At 42.0% G+C, this 19,600-nt stretch overlaps 1 protein-coding gene across 13 annotated transcripts in view; it reads left to right on the top strand.

The window, feature by feature from the left end:
• Positions 1-19,600, top strand: part of pleca (plectin a) — a 108,669-nt gene that overhangs the window by 47,164 nt on the left and 41,905 nt on the right. For 2 of the 13 annotated variants that reach the window (XM_034236020.1, XM_034236016.1), the window contains exon 1: positions 10,009-10,167. The exons of 8 other annotated variants lie outside the window; for them this stretch is intronic. In XM_034236020.1, the coding sequence (XP_034091911.1) occupies positions 10,068-10,167 (100 nt within the window). In that variant the 5' untranslated portion in view covers positions 10,009-10,067. Of the gene's footprint in view, positions 1-7,489; positions 7,561-10,008; positions 10,168-13,965; positions 14,513-19,600 lie in introns of those variants that run through there. 3 more of the 13 variants (XM_034236024.1, XM_034236013.1, XM_034236014.1) reach the window with 3 other exon arrangements.

Genomic DNA, 19,600 nt, shown 5'->3' with positions numbered 1-19,600 from the left:
TGCTGCTGGTGAATCAGATTCAGTATCTTGCTCCCTTACAGACAAGGCTGGTTTGTGACTGTCCTAGATGGGATAAAGTCACTGTGCACATCTGACTGGGACCTACCGCTGTCCTGTGGTTTTCTAGGGACACAACTGCTTCTGTCTAACAAGGCTTCTTTGTGTGTTGCGAGGATAAGTAGAAAGAGCAAGACCTTAAACGCCCAAACAGAAGCCTACAGTACTGGTTACTGATACAGTTTTGCAAGGAATATCAGCAGATGATCAGTTTGCCCTGGGAGAATAACGTTTTTGTTTTACTTCCAGCGAACATGAGGCAGGCACCAACCCCAGAACAGAGAGAACATATGAGACGGATGTATTGGCTTTTGTTTCACTGTAGACAGTTGATCGATCAGCTTCTTGGATGCATACTAGATTGTTGCAGAATAGTTTGTTTAACCAGATGAGCTTGTACTTTGTTTAAGCAATACTGCTACCACCACTTTTCCCACTGCTCTGTTTCCAAATGTCAAATGCAGAATTGCGTTTAACGACTTGGAAGACAACCATATAGCTTGAATGACTCGCTATGAAGTCTGTACTGGAATGCAGGGAGCATTTCATCTTCCAAAAGAGTTGAATTGGTTTGTTTTTGAAGCAGCCACTGTCACTTTGTTCTCCTGTCGCCTGCCACTCCCACCATGGCAAAGAGCTTTAATTGAGGCATAAAGAGGGACACAATAAACCAGCTTCTTTATATGTATCCCGGCAAAGCTATGCATGCTGGGTTTCTTCATGGGTTGCACATATGGCCCTGGGGCAGCTGATCACAATTACAAGAATGTTTTTTTTTTTTTTTCATCTGGTCTAAATTTGAGGTTTCAAATATATTTTAAGATCACGCGAGAATGGCTAGCACCATCAAAACCACATCTCTACCGGTGGACACAATTCTACTATTGCAAGGTATTACATTGTCATGTCACCCATCCCTAACACAGCATATTAATTCCCATTTGGTTAGTTGAAACATTTTAAAAACGTTTATATATAACTTATACATTTATTATCGTGTTATAGCCTTTGCTTTGTTGTCTTTGGTGTTTTAAAAAAAGGCTTTATTTTAGAGCAGAAGCTGGAAGAGGTTTGACGTAGGTACAGACAGTTTCATTTTTCTGAGATGTGTTGGTAGTAACCAAGCAAAAGTCTGTTGTTGCCGTGGTTTTGTTTGTTCTAAAGCCAAAGCACAGGTGATGAAGAGCACATGGAGATAAAGTCTCTGCCTCATAACCATCACAATACAGGCTGCACATTTTTAAAGGTATCACAAAAACAAGTTTGCACGGTGAGAGATCTGTTTTCTTCTCCCCTAATGTGCCCTGAGATTTATCACACTTTTAACCATCCCAGCAGTCAGTCATGATTATGATTTGTGATTCCTTCTTCCAGATAGCTTCACTTATTGCTTCAGTTTATCATTCCTTGCTATTAAAATACCATGGAACTGGCAGCACATCATTGCCGAGTATGATCTGCCGTGGAGCCTCGTCTGGAGCAAAGATTATTTGCAGTGATCGTGGTAACGTTGCCATGTCCCATAAGGGTGTGGTTATCTCTATCTGCAGAGCTCACAGTGTGCTCAAAACGTATTTGTACATTGTTTTAAGTGGCGTAGACACAGAGCCCCTATTAAACTGTAAGCATTATTGACCAATGCTGTTCAAGCCAGACCTGGTGTCCTTGCTCAGCTCTCCTTGCTCAGCTTATTGCCTCTCCTGCATTCTGTTGCTCCCAGGTGCTTGTTGTGAAATATTGCTTCAAGTAGAGAGCAAGGAATCTGTTTCACATTCATTTTCCTTGACAAACAGGGTGACAAACAAAGGTGCTTTTCATTAAGAGGATTATAAAAAACGTTTAATTATTAGAACGGCTTGAAACTTTCTAAACTTTACAGTGCATATAGAGATGTTCTACCAGATGTGCAGAAGTTCTCATTTTTCTCATAATTGTTCCTGTATTAGCTGTTATGCACAGCCTGGGACTCTTAATGTGAAATACAGAGGGCACTGTAGCCTGTCCAGCAGTGGCTCAGTCAGTGGGGGCTTGGACTGTGAGCCGTAGAGTCGCCGGTTCAAGTCCCCGAACGGTCCTAAATATGGAGTGTGGACTGCTACTCTGAGAGGTCCCAGTTCACCTCCTGCCCTGCCGTGGTGCCCTTGAGCAAGGCACCGGACAACCGCCCCCCCCCCCCCACACCAATTGCTCTCCGGGCGCTGTACACTAGCTGCCCACTGCTCCTATAGACTCCTGGTACTAGGATGGGTTAAATGCAGAGGCCACATGTCACTGTGTGTGCTCTGCATGTGTGACCATTAAAGAGGGTTTCATCCCTCCCATTCTATTCTGTTCTATTTATTCAGACATTTTCTTCAGAATGACATTTGAGCAGCTGTCAGAGGAGGGAACACCTTATTTAAAGGCAAGTGGGGAAAATCCCCATCCCCTGCAAACATTTTCCAAACCTCCTCTCTGTATTTATAGCCCTTGTGGCAATTTCCAATGGCGATCATCCCAAAGGAGGTTGAGTAACAGAGAAGGAAACACAGGCACAACTGTCTTCTCCTCAAGGAAAGAAATGACTCGATGGCTTTTCCATTTCAGTTTGCAGAATTGGCTGGTTGGGGTTGTGGGATATGACTGCTGGGGGAATGTGGGTAGGCCAAAGATCATTGAATCTCTCTAGTTTTCGTCTTTCCAAAATAAATATAACATCTCTAACACAAGCTATGATTTGCCATAGCCATATTGTGCATCTTTGTGCTCAAGTAGACACGTTAAATCCACCAAACCGTTGCTTCTAAAAGTGGTAGACTTGCTGCAGCGCTGCTGAGAGTGGGTTGTGTGTCATCTCTGCTTCCTATCAGATAAACCTTTTATCTGTTGCTCCCTTTATCTGCTTATCAATGCACTTGACCTGGTTTTACAAACAGAGCATCAGTTGTACACCTATGTTATCAGTGTGCACTGCGATTCAAAGTTATGTGTTATGAATCTTTACACCAGACAAAGCACGTTTCTGACTATGCTTCAATATGACTTGATAAAAAAGCAGCAATCAGGAGAAGAGCAAAGCCTTACATTCTCATGCTTTTTGAAGGTGGTTTAAGTTCATTGTAAAATAATATTTCTTACTAATGTCATTTACTTCCCATAAAGAATGTATGTGTTTAAGTCATTTGGATATCAGTCCGGAATTTGTATTTGTGTCGGGATTGAAGAAGTCAGAACAGTGCATCCCTACACAATTCTTTACAAAATTCCTCTTCTGATTTTGTAAAAGAAAAATAGAATAAATATTGTGTCAATATCTAAAAACAATGAATTACTGCACTAATAAGAATCTTAGGTACAAAAGAAAAACACTCTTGTGATGGTTGATTTGTAATGGTAAACTATGAGTATTGAAAATATATATTGAAGTTTGAACATAGCAATAGTGGCTAGTGTGCACATGTTTTTAAGAAAACCTTGGCTAAAGCTTGTTCCTTTGTTTGATTGCTTTGTATTAGTCATACAAATGAGATATGTTAGATGGATCTGGGTTTGTAGCAGTAATGCCCATTAGCCCCGCAGGGCACAGACCTTCTCTACCCGGCATTCTTTCATCCTTTGGTTTCTGTCTTCATCCTGTCAACACCCCCCCCCCCCACTTGAAATCTCCTCTTTTCTCATCATTGCCACACAGTTTCTCTTTTAACTGGGGAATCAGGAAGATATGAGTGGTTGTGAGCCTTGCTGTTTCTCCATGCCAACTCATGATGACAACTTGGTAGATGGAACTGTTGTCAGTGTCGAGAAAAACTGACGCAGAAGAAAATATTTTTGGGTTGTTTGTGAAATGTTACTGCATGCAGAAATATCTCAAAACGTCATTCCTCCAGGAGGTTAAAAAGAAAAGCCAAATTCAAAACAGAAGCTGGTTTGTTAATGCCCTTATGCGATCTGAGGACAATCTACAATATTCTCTTTTGACATGGTGTCCTTGTGGCCAAGAAGGACAAGCGTCCACAGTCCATGCCCTCTGAAGTCACAGGGGTTACCAACCTGAAGGTGGTCTGTGCCACTGGCTCTCTCAAGTCTAAGGGCTGTGTCTTTTGCTTGGAAACACGCCTGTTACTATCTTCCAGACGAAGGGATTGCATACCTACAAGATTACATGGACCTGCCTCCAGAGAACAGACCTTCACCCCTTCAACTTGTTAGTCACTGTGTGTATTCTGATCATGTGCATACAGTTTATACAAGTCCCCACATTGCACAACCCGAGGCCTCCAATAAACTTCAGAGCCTAATCCAGCTTGGTGATGAGAGCTTTCTTAAACGAGACAAGGAGGAGAGGAGAAGAACTTTGGGTGACAGAAGTTCAAGCAAAAGAAGTTTGGGAGCTTCCATCCCCTTACCAAAGACAAAGCTACCAGAAATCCTGACTCACTGAAGGAGGCCAAGCCATCCCTTTTTTTAGACCCTTCTTCTTCTATTGTACCAGTATTCTCCAACTGTCTAGGAAGTCCTGCAGACGTTTGATATGCAGGCTGTTGTTCCCCCACCTGCTGCTCTTTAAGAGTGTGACTGTGTGGAGTTGCAGTAGGCTACGTTTAAGGAGCCGCAGAATAATTGATCTTAGTTGTGAGGAGAAGAGAAACCTCAAATCCATCCCTGAAGACACCTGGAGAGATAATACCTGAGGTTGAAGATGCAGTAGTTGACTGGCAAGCAATATCTTTGTTGGCGTAGCCCATCGAAAAAGAAAAAAAAAGGTCGCTAAAGATGAAGGTGTTTTTGAGGACATGAATGTGTTGACTGAAGAAACCTTTGGTAATTTGAAAGTGATGTTGAGACCATGAAACAGCTGAAAGTCAAGTTCTTCTTCTTAAGTCTGATCCCAACCATCAGCAACACCCCCATCAACAGCCACAGAAAATGTGGTTGATTATAAGATAAGAAAAAAACAAAACAAATGTATTAACCCTAAATTGAGAAATGTTTCATTTCAGCACTAACTGATATAGAGGATACCAAGAAAGATGTGGACAACACCATAACAGCCATCTCTGAGTTTGATTTAGCTTCAGAGACCTTCTCTGAGGAAGGGTGTCCCTGTAGTCCCTTCAGATTCCAGTTGTTTCCCATATCACCTTGATCCTGGGAGCTTCCTCACAGAGGACCCTGGGGAGGATGTTCAGAGGGCCTGACTTCCTGGAGAGTTTGAGCTTGTCTTACTCCTCCACTTTATTTGTTTCCTTCTCTTTCATCTTGTCTGCAGTGGATATCCGGGCGTTGCTATGGGTACTGCTTGTGTCTGGGAGGTTAAGAGAGAGATCATTTTTTATTTTTTATCGATTGTGCAGAATTTTTTTACACATTTACTGTTATTTCAAACCTACCGAAATGCAGTTTTCCATAAGGTTTACTGTATGTACATGTAGATTTTGTTGATATGGACTTTACTCTGCCATCTGCTGGGGAAAAAGTGATCTGTTTGAAATACTGTCCTGCTACTGTTAACGTGCAGAGACCGTCCACTTATTCTTTCTCTTCAGAACATCAGGAATTTCCCAGAGTTCCTGTTTGAAATATTTCTAAAGCCACGCACCCACTTGATGTCGATTAATACTTCTGCATAAGCTTCCGATGTAAGTCCCAGGCTTTACCTTAATATGCAGCCTTCCTCTTAGCTTTCCATTGTCAGGGCTGATATATGACTGAGCAGAGGGACTGGGGAAATGTGAGTCCTATTAAACCACACTCAGCTTTTCCTGCCAGTGCCTCGGCATAAGGGGCGAAGCAGTCCAGATGGGAACATGTGGCAGTTGCTACCTTTCATCTGCCCTTCAGTGTTTTAGCCCAGCCTGCAATGAACGTAAACTCCAACATTTAAAAAGATCATACTGTACTTGAAAGGACCAGCCACAGCAGCACTCAGATTCACTAACCTGCTGTGTCATAATACTATGTAATGCATTTAGTATAGGATATAGAAACCACTTGAGAAACAATGGAAATGAATTACAAACGAGACTCCATGGAGGCTTTGATTCAACACGGCCAAGGTAGGAAGTCTTCATTGTTGAACAGTTCTGTCTTCTTACCAAAAGGTGTCAGCACAGAAATGCTTTATGGTGAGTGTGAGTCTGGACCAAGGAGCATGAGGCAGGTTTGGGTGTGGCTCTCATTGCAGTGTATTCGAGGACAGTCCAGGATAGGGGCTTTGTGTTTGTGCTAAACATGTTGTTTGAAGGATTCCTAAGATTTCTCTTTCTTTTAAATCCAGAACTGCACCCTTTTTGTCTGGTTATTTATAATCCCAGATGTGCACAGCGAGCGTTACTTTAGAGAAAAAGAGTTCAGATGATAGTTTATAACTTTACCCAGGAGACCTTGAGCTCCACATACCACCCGCACTGCCTGGCAGTGTCTGGGATCATGTTCCATGGTGTTAAATGCAGAGGGCAGCTGGAGGACCCTGACAGGCTGCTCCACATCTTTCTCCACTGCATAGTAGTGTTATGGGTGAATACAAGCATCGCAGTGAAGTACCAGGCCTGGTGAGGCTCAGTGATGCACAGCTGCATATATAACATGCCTTTAGGATACACATGTTGCCTTCAGTAGAAGCACACTTTATACTTTCTGGGGATTATCATTTTCCATGAAACATCTTTCCAGTCCAAGAAAAATAAATATATATTTGACCTGCAATAATATAAACAAAGTTATCATATTTGAGACTGGAACCAGGAAATGTTTCGCTTTTTTTTTTTAAATAAATAATTAAATGTTTCAAATCAAATAGGTCTGTTTTTTCAGCACTGATTATTTGTAGTGTTACATGAAAGATACTGCAACTAGAGGGTATAGTACAGTTAAATCCGAATGTTGGACAAACAGAAGCAATCATTGTATACACAGATACTACTGTATAGATGTGTGCTTAGTATAATACATTAGCTACAAATATGCTTCATTATCATTGTTTTCTTATTCTTTCTGGTGGCATATGTTCCAGCTCCCACTGTTTAACTTTAAATCAATTAAGTAGTCATACATTATTATCCTTATCCTGTGGATGGGGGGGGTATATTTAAACTGTCCAACTTTTCCATGGCTTCCACAGAGAAGCCTTTGTTATGGTAGCTTGCTGGAAATAAATCTTGTTTTCCGCTCTTTGTTTAAACCCTGTAAGAAAATGTGTCCCAGGGAGTTTCTGCAGCCCGGCACATGGACTCAATCCAGTGGCGCTCGTCAGAAACCACCACGCATGAGATGCTGTTTCCAGAGGAAGCCTCACAAATTAAGGCAAACTCGCAGCGCTGTCTAGTTTTCACTTCCCAGCCGTGCCTCCGCTTTTCTGTTTTTTTTGGGCTTTTTTTAGCACGCCCCCCTGGTTTTCATCAGAACACAATGTCGTGAGGTCAGATCTCACTTCCTGGCAGTTGAGTTTTTTCTCTAAAAGTTGCGAAGACGCTCGCTCAGCAAAGATGGACTTATGCTGCTGTCGCTGTCCGGGACCACCAAAAGGTAGGCTTGCCTTTTACAGAAACTTATCATTTTAGACTTTGTCTTGTGGCATTCAAATATGCTACAACTGGAATCAATGAAGTAGAATTGAATCCCTTTCATCATGCATGTCACATCAGGACAGTGCCTCTCCTAGCATCAGCATCTTTTTGGTTGTAAATTGCTAATTAAAAACCTGTCTGACATTCTTCTCTTGACTTACCCACTTGTCACCTTTGGGAAATCTTTGCCATTCGTAATAGAGGCATCTTACTGAATACTGAACTTTTTGTACCTGACGGACTGTTTTTTGGCTGTGAAGTTCTGTTTTATTGCCTCCATGTGGGTATGCAGAGTATGTATCACAATATGGGAATCATTGACCAAACACATACCATGTGAATAGAGCGGGAGGGGGCTGACTCCTCCCATGAAGGAGTGGTGGAATGAATGAATTCCAGACATCTGTACTTCTCCCTCCGTTTTATTCCCTTTTCTCAGTCTTCACGGTTCATCATTTCCAATTTGAGCTGCCAGTTTCAAAGGCTTTGGGGATTTGTTGGCGTTTTATAACTGGGATCATATAAGGTCTCACCCAGAGTGATCTGCCAACAGTTCAGATCAAAATCTCTGTTCTGTTGCAAGTGAACTAAGACTCTGTTTCCCACTGCTATACTTTTGAGACAGCTTTCAATTGAGTCACTCTACTCTGTCATAATGTGCCTTAACAGTTTATCAAAGGCCAGCACAATCCCCAATTAAAGGCACAAGCAACACATTAGTGTTGGTAGAATTGTTTAACAAGTTTTGCTAGCGTTTTGGCCCCTTTATAACGTTTTCCTTTTTCTGGGTTGCCAGAAAATCCGTCAAGGCATGTACATCAGAAGACTATTCTGAATTGTCCTCCGTACATTCAAGGACCCTTTGCTAATGCAAAAGACAGCTCGAGGTCTAACTTCTATCTATGGCCTGCTTTACGAGGCACGGCTGGCGTGTGGCATTGCCTCCGATGTGTGATCATGTCACCGGTCCTGGTGTTAGGTTTCCGCGTGACACTGTTTCTGAGGTGCACACCAACTTATGTTCCGACAACAGACACTCTGGCAGATGCCATTCTGCCCGCAGCAAGAAATGGTTTTGATGTCTCTACAGTGATGTAAGCTGGTATTGTATGGGTTATTTTTGCTGTTTCAGTTATTAGAAAAAATCCTTCAAGTGTCAAGGGCTTCTAGTCCTTGCATAGTTCCATACACTCAGATAACAATGCATACAAAAGCCATGTTGCTGGGAGAACCAGATGAAAAGCGTAGAGAGGAATTTACTGGTGACACAAAGCTTGTAAATATAGATGAATAACAGGTTTGAAAATGTCAAAATCATAAAAAAGTGGTGTCTGTGTTTTCCTTCAAGACTTTTCAGTGTTTTAATAACTTGCCCAAAGAGAGAATGCAAAGCTCTCTCTGATTTTTAGGGTTAATTCTAAAGGAGAATATAAAATGCTTCGTGGTGAAACAGTATGCAGTAAAATAGGTCTCTGGGAAGTTTATAAGACATGTTGTCCAAGCATAAGGAAGCAATTATCATCTAGGGGAACATAGAGAAGTTGCATAATGAGGATGAATTGATAGTGGCTTGGTATACTGCGCAGTGGAAACATAAAATGAGGAGCTATGCCTTCAGTATAGACATTTGTAAGGGAGGGAGGCCTTGGATGATCTATGACTCGTAAAGCATGGTGGAAAATAACTTTTGGTGGGTAAAAGAAAATAATATGGTAGGGTGAATGAGTTGGAAACTTTGACAGTGGCTCAAAGTGTACTTCCCTCGTACTAAGTTTTCCTTATCAAGACTGACTGGAGAGAGTGTGTGTGTGTGTGTGTGTGTGTGTGTGTGTGTGTGTGTGTGTGTGTGTGTGTGTGTGTGTGTGTGTGTGTGTGTGTGTGTGTGTGTGTGTGTGTGTGTGTGTGTGTGTGTGTGTGTGTGTGTGTGTGTGTGTGTGTGTGTGTGTGTGTGTGTGTGTTACACAAAACAGCCTCATATATTATTAACTCCTGCAGATAGGGTGCAGCGAGTGGGGAAAGCAGCGAGCCAGTTCCTCTAGCAAAACCAGCGGAGTCACTTGAGCCGTCAAGGAGGACAACACTTCTTTGTGGCAAGTGGCTCATGCTGGGAAAATTAAAGTACATTTTGAAATAACTAGTAAGAAGAGGAATTGTTAGAGTAAACTATAGGGAAAAAAGGGGGAGGGAGGGAGAGATATCGGCCACTTCTGCCAGAGGACTGAGTCACAGCGGTGAGAGGAGAGGGAAGGGTGCTCTGCCAATCTTCTCTCTTGTAAAAAGTCACGGACAACTTGGCTGCGCAGCTTCTTTTAAAGTCCAGGATGGTACCGCACCCCTAGCCGCACACCCCCCTCCCTCCACTCCCCCTCACCTTTCAACCCCCCCCCCCCCCCCCCGCACCCTCCCATTCCTCAGCCCTCCCGTCGGTCTTCAGAGCCTGGGACTCTCCACTTTATACCAGGCCCGATGCCGGCAAGCCCCCCTTACGTGTTCCCAGCCCTGGTGGTTGTGGGCCATGTTGTTACCTTAATCCTTGCCTGGCAGTGGAGAGTACGGAAGAAGCAAGGTAAGAAAACTCATCGCCGCGAGGCTCACTTTAAGAGAAACAACTGTGCCTTTCAGAGAGCAGATCAAAGGGTTTTTTCTGTGCAAATAGCTTCTGTTGTCGTCCGTCGACCCTGCTCCTCTCTGCTGTGTTTTTGTGGCGCACACTCCTTCTCCTCTCTTCCTCACACCCCCCTCTTTCTGGGACTGGGTTTCCTGTGGTATGGATGTGTTACAGTTAACCCTTTAAATGCTGGCTGTAATGTGATGACGTCGGAGTATTCCGGGGGTTTCGGTTTAGTCAGAGCTCTGATGTGCACATCTCAGCATCAGCTTTCTCCTATGCTGGGGTTTTTCCTTGAATAGTGTTTTTTTAAATTGCTTCATCCAAGTGCTGTCTAAATAGAAACGCGGCTTCAGTTGTGTGGTTCCCTTAAGGTGACTTGATGTGAGATTAAGCCCTTAACTAGTTGGTGTTTACTCATGTATCAATAATCCAGTTCTACTGGTTTCTTGGAATGGTTTTAAAGCATTTGCATATCCTCTTCACGTCCAAAAAATGCTGACATGGAAAAACAATTCATCTCTGTTTGACCCACGGAAAAGCCTCAAGGTTACCTGCAGGCACCAGTGGCTAACATGTCACCAGACACACCTCACAAAGGCCCTTTTGTTACTGTTGACACAGCCTTGCACATTGGCAGCTGTCAAACACACCTGCAGGTGACACACCCAGAGTTAAATTAGAGGATGTCTCAGTCTGCAGCTCTAGGTAAGGTATTTTCCTTCCTGAAAGCATTGTGAAAAACCAGTTTGGTCAACAGACACTTGAAAACAATTCATAAAATGTACTTAGGACAATGAGGCAGCTTAAAACATTAAAGTAGCCTCAGATCACAAAACCTCTACCTGCTTTACACTTCAAGTGTTTGTAGTGTCACACATACTCAAAGGGTTTTGGTTGTTTTGCTAAACTGAAGGCAGGCACTGTCTTTTCCCTTATCGCTCCCAGTGGTCTGGGTCTGGTAATAAACTGCACAAGGAGGACACACCTCGAGTAGATAAGAGAGGTTTTCAGAACACTGAGTTTATTATGACAGCATGATCATTTTTTATAGCAGTGTCAAGTCATCAGCGAGAAAACAGACCCACAAACTTTCTCCCAAAAGGCTTCGTATGCCTTCAAAAGTAATGGAACAAAAGCAAGAAGCATTTCAAACAGATTTCTCTTGATCAAATAAACGTTGCCTGGAAGAGTGGTTTGACTGGTAAATTGCGGGCAAACATTGCATTGCAAAACTAGGCTGCACGCTATCTCTACCTTCCGTCAATATCCAGCCGATTTGCATTTGAAGAGATCTACTTTCATCTGTGTATCTGCCGCAGTGCAGACAATAGGAGCACACTCCTCATATTCCCTGTGCCCAGAACTTTAATGATGTATTTTCAACAGAGAAGGGAGATGTGGCTATTGATTTTTTTGTCTTTCTGCTTGTACTGGACCCTGAATGTAAACAATGACCACACTTCCAAACATCTGCAGTGTCACGTGTCGGATATTAGGACACAGCTTGTTTGACTTACAGCTATAACCCACACGGCAAGGTGCCTTTGACACAGTGAAAGTAGGTAAAAGGGATTTCAACCCGAAGCCAGGTTTAAAAAAAGCTCACACAGTGCCACACATGGCGTCCGGCTAATGGTAGTAAACTCGACACCGGGGACGCAGCACTGTGTATCCTGGTTACAGTCATAACAAACTGCCAGAGGTCTAAGGTTTCCCTTCACGAGGCCTCACGCTGATCTTTAGGATCTCTAAAGGATCTCTCTTTAGTTAATTACAGTGATTAACACTAAGTGATTATCTATAAATCAACTGTTCTTAGTTCTGCATGAGGCTTCTTTTGATTTTGATCTCCTCCTCAACACTATACGATCTTGAGATTTCCTTTAATGATTTACTGCAAGGCTTTCTGAAGATCCAAAAGCTCTGTTTACTGCACAACATTGAATATGTTTAATCCATTGAGGAAGCCACACCCAAATCTGCTCCCATGTTCATGGAGGAGCCACCAGACTGGCGTTGGTTTCTGCTAAACCACATGCTGCATATAGTAGGGCTGAGTTTAGACCTTGACTGGCCGTTAGCAGCTGTGACTCACTTCCCTGTCTACTTTCCCTGTGGCATTAATGACCGTCTTTAGAAGGGGGGATGGCCTGCTGTGTTTTAACTGAAAAAAAACATGCAGTTATTGAGCTGTTGAAAGAAAGTACGCCCACCGTGCCCCTACATGCCCTTCACGATAGATAAAGTAACATACAACACATTATGGTAAACCTAGCTTGTAGTAAGGCTCGTCCCATTGTACTCTGTGAGCCCATGCTGAGGCTGGAGCTTGGCTCTGATCTGTGTTTATGTTCAAGGGAGGAGGACCAGTAACGGTGTCAAATGGCACCAACTCCTGCAAACATTCAAGCAAATGCATCCTGCATCAATCTTAAGTATTCATTATTTTAAGATTAAAGACTTAACTGTGGAACATTTTTTGTGTCTTTAAAGAATTCTAATATATGCTTAAGTCATATAACTTGTGTCTCTGCTCTGCCACATTATGCTGTTGCAGTGTTTTGATCCTGAATCAAGCAGACATGTTAGTTATCATTCCTACTTTGAATATCGTGAGAGATACAAACCGGTTTTATAAAACTGACATCCACATGAACATTCAAAACTACATAAAGGCTATAGCTAATAAAACAGAAATAAATGTGGTTTATTCCCATCTACCAAACTTTAAATGTTTTGTGCCAATATAGTTAAAGGGCCCTATTAGGAATTTAAACATTTACATTATACATATTTGTAATTTGTGTGCCTTCTGTGACATGTTTACATGATTTAATGTTCAGAAAGTTCTTTATTTGATCTGTGATGAGCCCAATGCTCTGATTGGTTAGATTGTCTGATTTTTTTTAAAGTGCAATAAATTGATGTTTTCAAAGTCAATGAATAATCGTATTTAATAATCGTGATATCAATATTGACCAAAAATAATCGTGATTATGATTTTTGCCATAATCGAGCAGCCCTAGCCCGATTGTTACATCTCTCTGGAGGGAACCTTTCAGATTTGAGCCTTTGCAGACCATTTACATGCACAAAAAAACAATAGAACACACTACAGGAAAGGGAGGACCCTAAAAGCATAAAATGGACCCTTTAAAGGCAAAAAATGAAGTCGGCTAAAGAAAATCATATAGGCACACGGCACACTATGTGTAACAACCAGGATCATTTCTAAATAATAATTACATATTTTTTTAAATAAAGAGCTACGTTTCTGTGCGTTTGTAACTAACAGTTCAGACAATTTACATATTCTCAATATTGTTTAAACTTCTCTGACGGGACATTTACAGACGACTGTTTGTACAAGTTCTGAAGTTTGGTTGTTGAAAAGCTCTAGATGTGTTATTGTATTAACTACATTCCAATAGCCTGATTGTACTTAATATGAAATATTTACTTTCACAATGTTTGCTCCCTTAACTTGAAAATAGGCCAATGTGAACTATTTCCACATGTTGCGCTGAGAAAAAAAAAGAAACCACGACTCCTACATGTTGAGTTATTTATTACCCTGCAGCTGTTCTGCATGCTGGGAAAGTGATCATTTATTACCCCGTGCTAACCTGCACTCTGCCCTGTGGACAGCCTCAGAGGGACAATAGAAAGGAGCGTCACTCGCTGTTTGTAATAATCAAATAAAATGCGTCTTCCCAGAAGTGATCCTCGATTCTGTTTCGCATGAGGGGACTTGGAGGGGTTATGTAACGTGGGAAGAGGCGCAGATGCTAAAATAGGGATATCGTGTGGTCCTCGGCAGCACACATACAGCACTGTTTATTTCGGGGAAGTCCCTCTCAGGCGCGTTTCAATGGCACACATCTTTATAACACTCTTTACGCACGAAGGCGAGCAGGATGGAGCAGAACAGAACTCCGCTCACTAAACAGAAGAAAAGTGGGCCGGGCTTGTGACAAAGTGTCTGCAATCTGACACGACCCTGTGTTTGTGTGTCCTCCGTGTGGCTCGGGTAGGGGAGAGGGGAAAGTTTTGAGGGCTGGTAACGATCAAGAGAAAAACGCAAAGGAGGGGTTGTTTTCTGGAGAGTCCTGAGCTGTTGCTTTACGCGCGGCACAAACACACGCCGGGATGGCGGGAGTGGAGGATACGATGCGCGCTACGGTGCCGTCCTGGTGCGGAGGCTTGGAGCTGGAAATGATATACCGACGAACTAATTACATCCACGAGATGAGCTGCGGGGAAGTGGGGCCTCTTCTGTACAGCAGGATGTGCTGCGCAGGTAGGTCTGAGCCGCCGTCTCCATCTCTCCGCGCCTGTAAAAGGAGGACGATGTGGTGGGGAGGGGCTGCTGGGTTACTGTAGTGATGATGTTAACCATTAACATGCCTCCGCCCACTGTACAGAAAGCCCGGAGGGTCAAAAAAGCTAGGAGCGTTGTTGTTGTTCTATTTATTAGTAACTTTTATTTTACTTTTGAAGGAAGTTGACACAAAAAACATTTTGTTTATGTAAGTGATGGCAACATCTTGTTTACCTCTCCTCTCGTAGAGAACACTGAACTGTTCTAAAGGGCTGAAACTAATATTGAACTACAGAAAACTCAGCTGCAGCTAATTTCATAATCATTCCATTTGTTAAAGTATTTCCACATGCAAAAATGCTCCCCAGGAAAAGCTTCTTAAATGAACCTCTTTAGGCCTCGGGTCTGTTAGATCAAACAAGTTATTTAAATATGTAAGCCTTGGCTCTTGGAATGTTTTCTGATAACTAATTAAACCAAATTATTAATAGATTTAACAAGAAATAATTACCATATTAATCAAAAATGATAAGAAGATTGTTATGTGCAGCTTTTGGCTAACAAAGCATTTTGATGGTGTTTAATGGTCTCTTTCTTACAACGTCAAACGGAGGTGTGCATAAAGAGGAAATATGTGATGAGCTCTGATGTTAATACACTAACAGACAACAACTGCGTAAACATTCAGTCTGGAAGCAATTACAACATGTTTGTTCTACTCAGCCACTGATTATATGAATGTCTATATTTCCATGGACTTTTAGTTTAGGACGGAGAAAAAAAGGGTTTATCAACGCAAGAGTCCTCTGGAGGTTTGTGGCCAAAACCACTGCTCTGTAAACATCACGCTGACCAACTCACAGCTTCTGTGTGTTTCGGCTGTGTTGTCATGGCAACCACTCACCCACAAGTCACTCTCCCCACATGTGTAAGTGACTGTCCATGAGTCAACACTGCTGGGCTCCACTGGACTTGTACTTTCTTAGTCTGTCTGTCTGCTTCTAGTTACACTTATATTATATATATATTATATATAATATTATAATAAGATGATCATTGATTACATATATGCATACTTTTCTTATGTTTTGTAGTGCAGCCTTTCCAACAGAAGAGGGAGACAAACTGTGTTGAGCAACAACCTCATCATCTTTTTAATTGTCACATGTGAAGATCATAAATCCAGGAATGATCTAGTCTCCATATTTTCATAACCACAAGAGTGTAAACACCATGTGTGGCTAATTACAAGTGCCTTAAAATGTTACTCCTATTGCAAAAGTGACTTTCAGTCATCAGCCCTCTTTAATTATGGAGAGAACACACAATGTGGGCAACATTGAGGACACAAAAATGCCTCAGTGTTGTTGCTTTTTGAATTCATGAGTTTATTATCCATCTGCATTTTGTAAAAAGATACATTTTTCTCCTTTAAACACCTGAGTTTATTTCAATAACAGACCGGGCTTAGTCTCATCTGTGTAGCACATGCTTTTATACCGTCTTCACTGCCAGGTTGGATCTGCCTGGATAATTCCCTGGGGCTTTCATTCCTCACCTTAGCACAGTTCTTCCCTGATCTGTCCAACTCTCATACCATCATCCCTGCACCATAACGCCATCACGACCTGCTATCCAGATGATCCTCGCTGTTAGTTAACATTCCTGTCCTCGCTGGGACTGCCACCGCATGCTGTCACTTGCACAGTTTAGCAGGCAGGCAGGTTTGTTTGATTGGGGTGGTGTTATCTCACAGAGGCGGCTCCCCCTGTCTGCGAGGAGGGTGGGCACGCCCTCAGGAATGCACAGACCTGTGTGCTTCTCACGCCAGAACTGTCATCGTAAAACTCCTATCAGCTCGCACTGCTCGGTTTATCACTGCATGTGATCAGAAACAGGGAAACAATCGACACGGTAAAGCACTGTGTTGATAGGATATTTGAAAGTGACCTAACTGCATCACATTAAAGGCACTTGATACTTATTCAACATTGCACAAAATTGGGTTTCAAGTCAAAAAATGAAAACTCATCAATCAGCTGACCTCAGCACAATTTAGTATTTGGCAGCCAATGATTTGTACAGCAATGCAAGGAAACAATATTGTAAACAAATACAGGCTTTCATAGACACCTTACATCCTACATATAGTTTTTCAGCACCTACTGTATGCCTAGAGTCAAATGCAGGTCTACTCCTCAAGCCCCGACAAGCCACCTCCCTGTGTAGGCATTCAAAAAATCCCTCTCTGAACTCTCTTATGTCAGTATCTGCACAGAAGATAGATGCTCCCAAGGGTGAAAGGTGTTACAGGTATTCATGGGACATTTATGTGCTAGGGTGGAGGTGAGAGCAGCGGAATGCTTAACTTGCAAAAACAGCAGTGCTGTGTGCAAACCACACTATGCATGCACAATATTACATTACATTGCATTTAGCTGACGCTTTTATCCAAAGCGACTTACAATAAGTGCATTCGACCAACAAAATACAACTTGAAGAAAACAGAATCATATAAGTACATCAGGCTTCATAGAGCAAAAACATTTCAAGTGCTACTCAACTGGCTTTAGAAAAGCCAGTCCTTTATTAGTATATAAGTGCTTCGTTAATAGTTCTATCGCTCGAAGTGGAGTCGAAAGAGATGAGTTTTCAGTCTGCGCCGGAAGATGTGTAAGCTATCTGCTGTCCTGATGTCAATGGGGAGTTCATTCCACCATCTTGGAGCCAGGACAGCAAACCCACGTGTTATGGATTATTTACAGTTGATCCCAATAACAGAAAAAGATAGCTAATACCGATGATTGATGAACCAATCATTTCACATTTTTGTATTTTTAAAATAAGTTAATAACCTGTACTTTATACGCACTTTAGGGGTCTAATCACTTCTGATAACCACTATCTACTTCTTCTCTGTATCTATTGGCATTCGGAAACCCAATTTAAAGGCACATGCCGCCACATACTCATTTTGAAAATGTTTTAGTTACTAGCTCAAAAGAAGCTAAGATTAAGATAACCAATAAATGTAGGATTTTGTATTTTGAAAAGAATATCATATTCTCTCGTTTTTGCACTCCAAACTTTAGAAATACTAAGATGTAATTAGCAGACATGGATGATTAAGTATTCCAAAGCTCTGACCTAGCCAAACCAAACTCACTGACATTAATATTGTTGTTATATTTATACTGTATTCTAAAACTGGAAACACAAATACAACCAGTTCTTAAATATCCTATAAGACTGATTACCAAAAAGGTTTTTGTTGTTGTTGTTGTGAAACAAAGGTCCACACTGGAGACGACTTGTTCTCTGTTTTTGTAATTCAGCACTTTGTTATTTAAAGGCAAATACCACATACTGTACTCTGTGAAGTGTTTATATGCCCCCTCTGTTAAGTCAATGAAAGTGTTTGGCCTTCATATCTTCGGACGATCATTTATGATCTATAATTCAGTTTCTGGAATAATACATGATAATACCATTTCTCATTCTCAGCGGTGAGTTATCGTGACAGTGTATATCGTGCATTCCTAGTTCGGAGTGTTCATTGGATATCATGTGTACAGCTGAACAGACGGACTGAAGTTATATTTACATGAAATAGAACAATTCTCCTTTTCTTGCACCCCTCATGCACATTGACTCACTCTGTCCAGTCCACTCCAGAGCCACAATCGCTGCTTTGTGTCTGGGATCATTCTGTGCAGCAGTGTGGTTTCTCTTTTTCAACGTTTTTCACTAACTAGCTCAACAGAAGCTTTTATTCAGGATTGACCGAATATAAATCCAAGTCCAAGCCAAACACTTCAAGTAAAACATTGCAGGTTGTTCTCATTAGCGATTTTTAAGTGCTTCTATTCTTCCTGCCACTCGATTCTCTGCCATAGACAACCCCCCCATTCCAAAACAAACCCTGGCTGTCTCTCTTATGTACGGAAACAAATCCTCCATGCCAGTTCTTCCTGTAATTGTGTCCTGATGGAGGCAGAGGGCTCATGCTCGAGGGTTTCATGTGATTGTACCATGTCGAGAAATGGCCGCGGACGTTGTTTCCACTGCCTGGTCTCCTCTGTGTTCAGGAACAGGACTCTCTTTGATGATCTGTAGTGTTCGGTGCAGCCTTCAGCTTCAGACACAACACTGGTGACTGCTAGCCTGCCCGTGTGGAGTTCAGTTGGAGTTAAAAGCTTTCTGTAAACGTTGGTCTATAAGAGGCAATGTCCCCTTATTCAGAAAGTCCTTTTAAGAACATAAGTTTGGGCTGCTGCATTAGTCAGTGGTTAGAGTGGCTGGCCCATGTACTGGGGCTCAGTACCCAGACCCAGACTCAAATCCGGCTATAGCGGTCGCTTTACGCCTTTCGTCCCCTCTATCTCCCCCTTTCAAAACTGTCCCTCTAATAAAGGCTAATCTGGAACCTGGAGTTTAAAAAATATATATATATACGTTTATTGCAAAGTTATTTAAAACACACTATGTGTTGGAAAAGCTCAGTTTTGGAACCTAAGGTCCTAAGATGCCCCGAGTTCAGGCTCCTGTTTTGGACCTCTGACCTCCCTCTGAAGATACTCTGTCATTACTCTTGGCATTTTCATTAGCAGTTGTTCTAATGCTGTTGTTAAAGTTGACTGCGGTATATACCGTACCGAAGGTTTTACATTTGAAGTAAACAACCATTAGCTACATTTTGCCATCATTAGAAAACAATTATAATGCATTTAATGACAGTATTTAGGTCAACTGTAGAACATCATTACACTCACAAAAAAACGAGTATTTTTGTCAGTTGTGCAAGACATATGCAACGTTAAAAAAAACCCTCTCCTGTCTCTAAGTTGCTCAACATATCCTAAGTGAAATATCAATGCAACTGTAAAAGACATATGGTGGTTGAGGTCTCCATATCTGTGCATTTGTATGTCATCGGTGTTGGTGTGGTGCTCAGTGAGGATCTTTCATGAAGTGTGGTTTGATGGGTGGGGTCGGGGTGTACATAACAGGGCTGGGCCTGGGGGGAGAATCTTCCCTCTCTCTCCACAGATCACTGTAAATGACAGC

This window comes from Gymnodraco acuticeps, unplaced genomic scaffold (genome assembly GCF_902827175.1).
Source record: "Gymnodraco acuticeps unplaced genomic scaffold, fGymAcu1.1, whole genome shotgun sequence".
NCBI lineage: Eukaryota > Metazoa > Chordata > Actinopteri > Perciformes > Bathydraconidae > Gymnodraco > Gymnodraco acuticeps.
The sequence above is the reverse complement of the archived record's forward strand: the minus strand, read 5'-3'. Positions and strand labels throughout refer to the sequence as shown.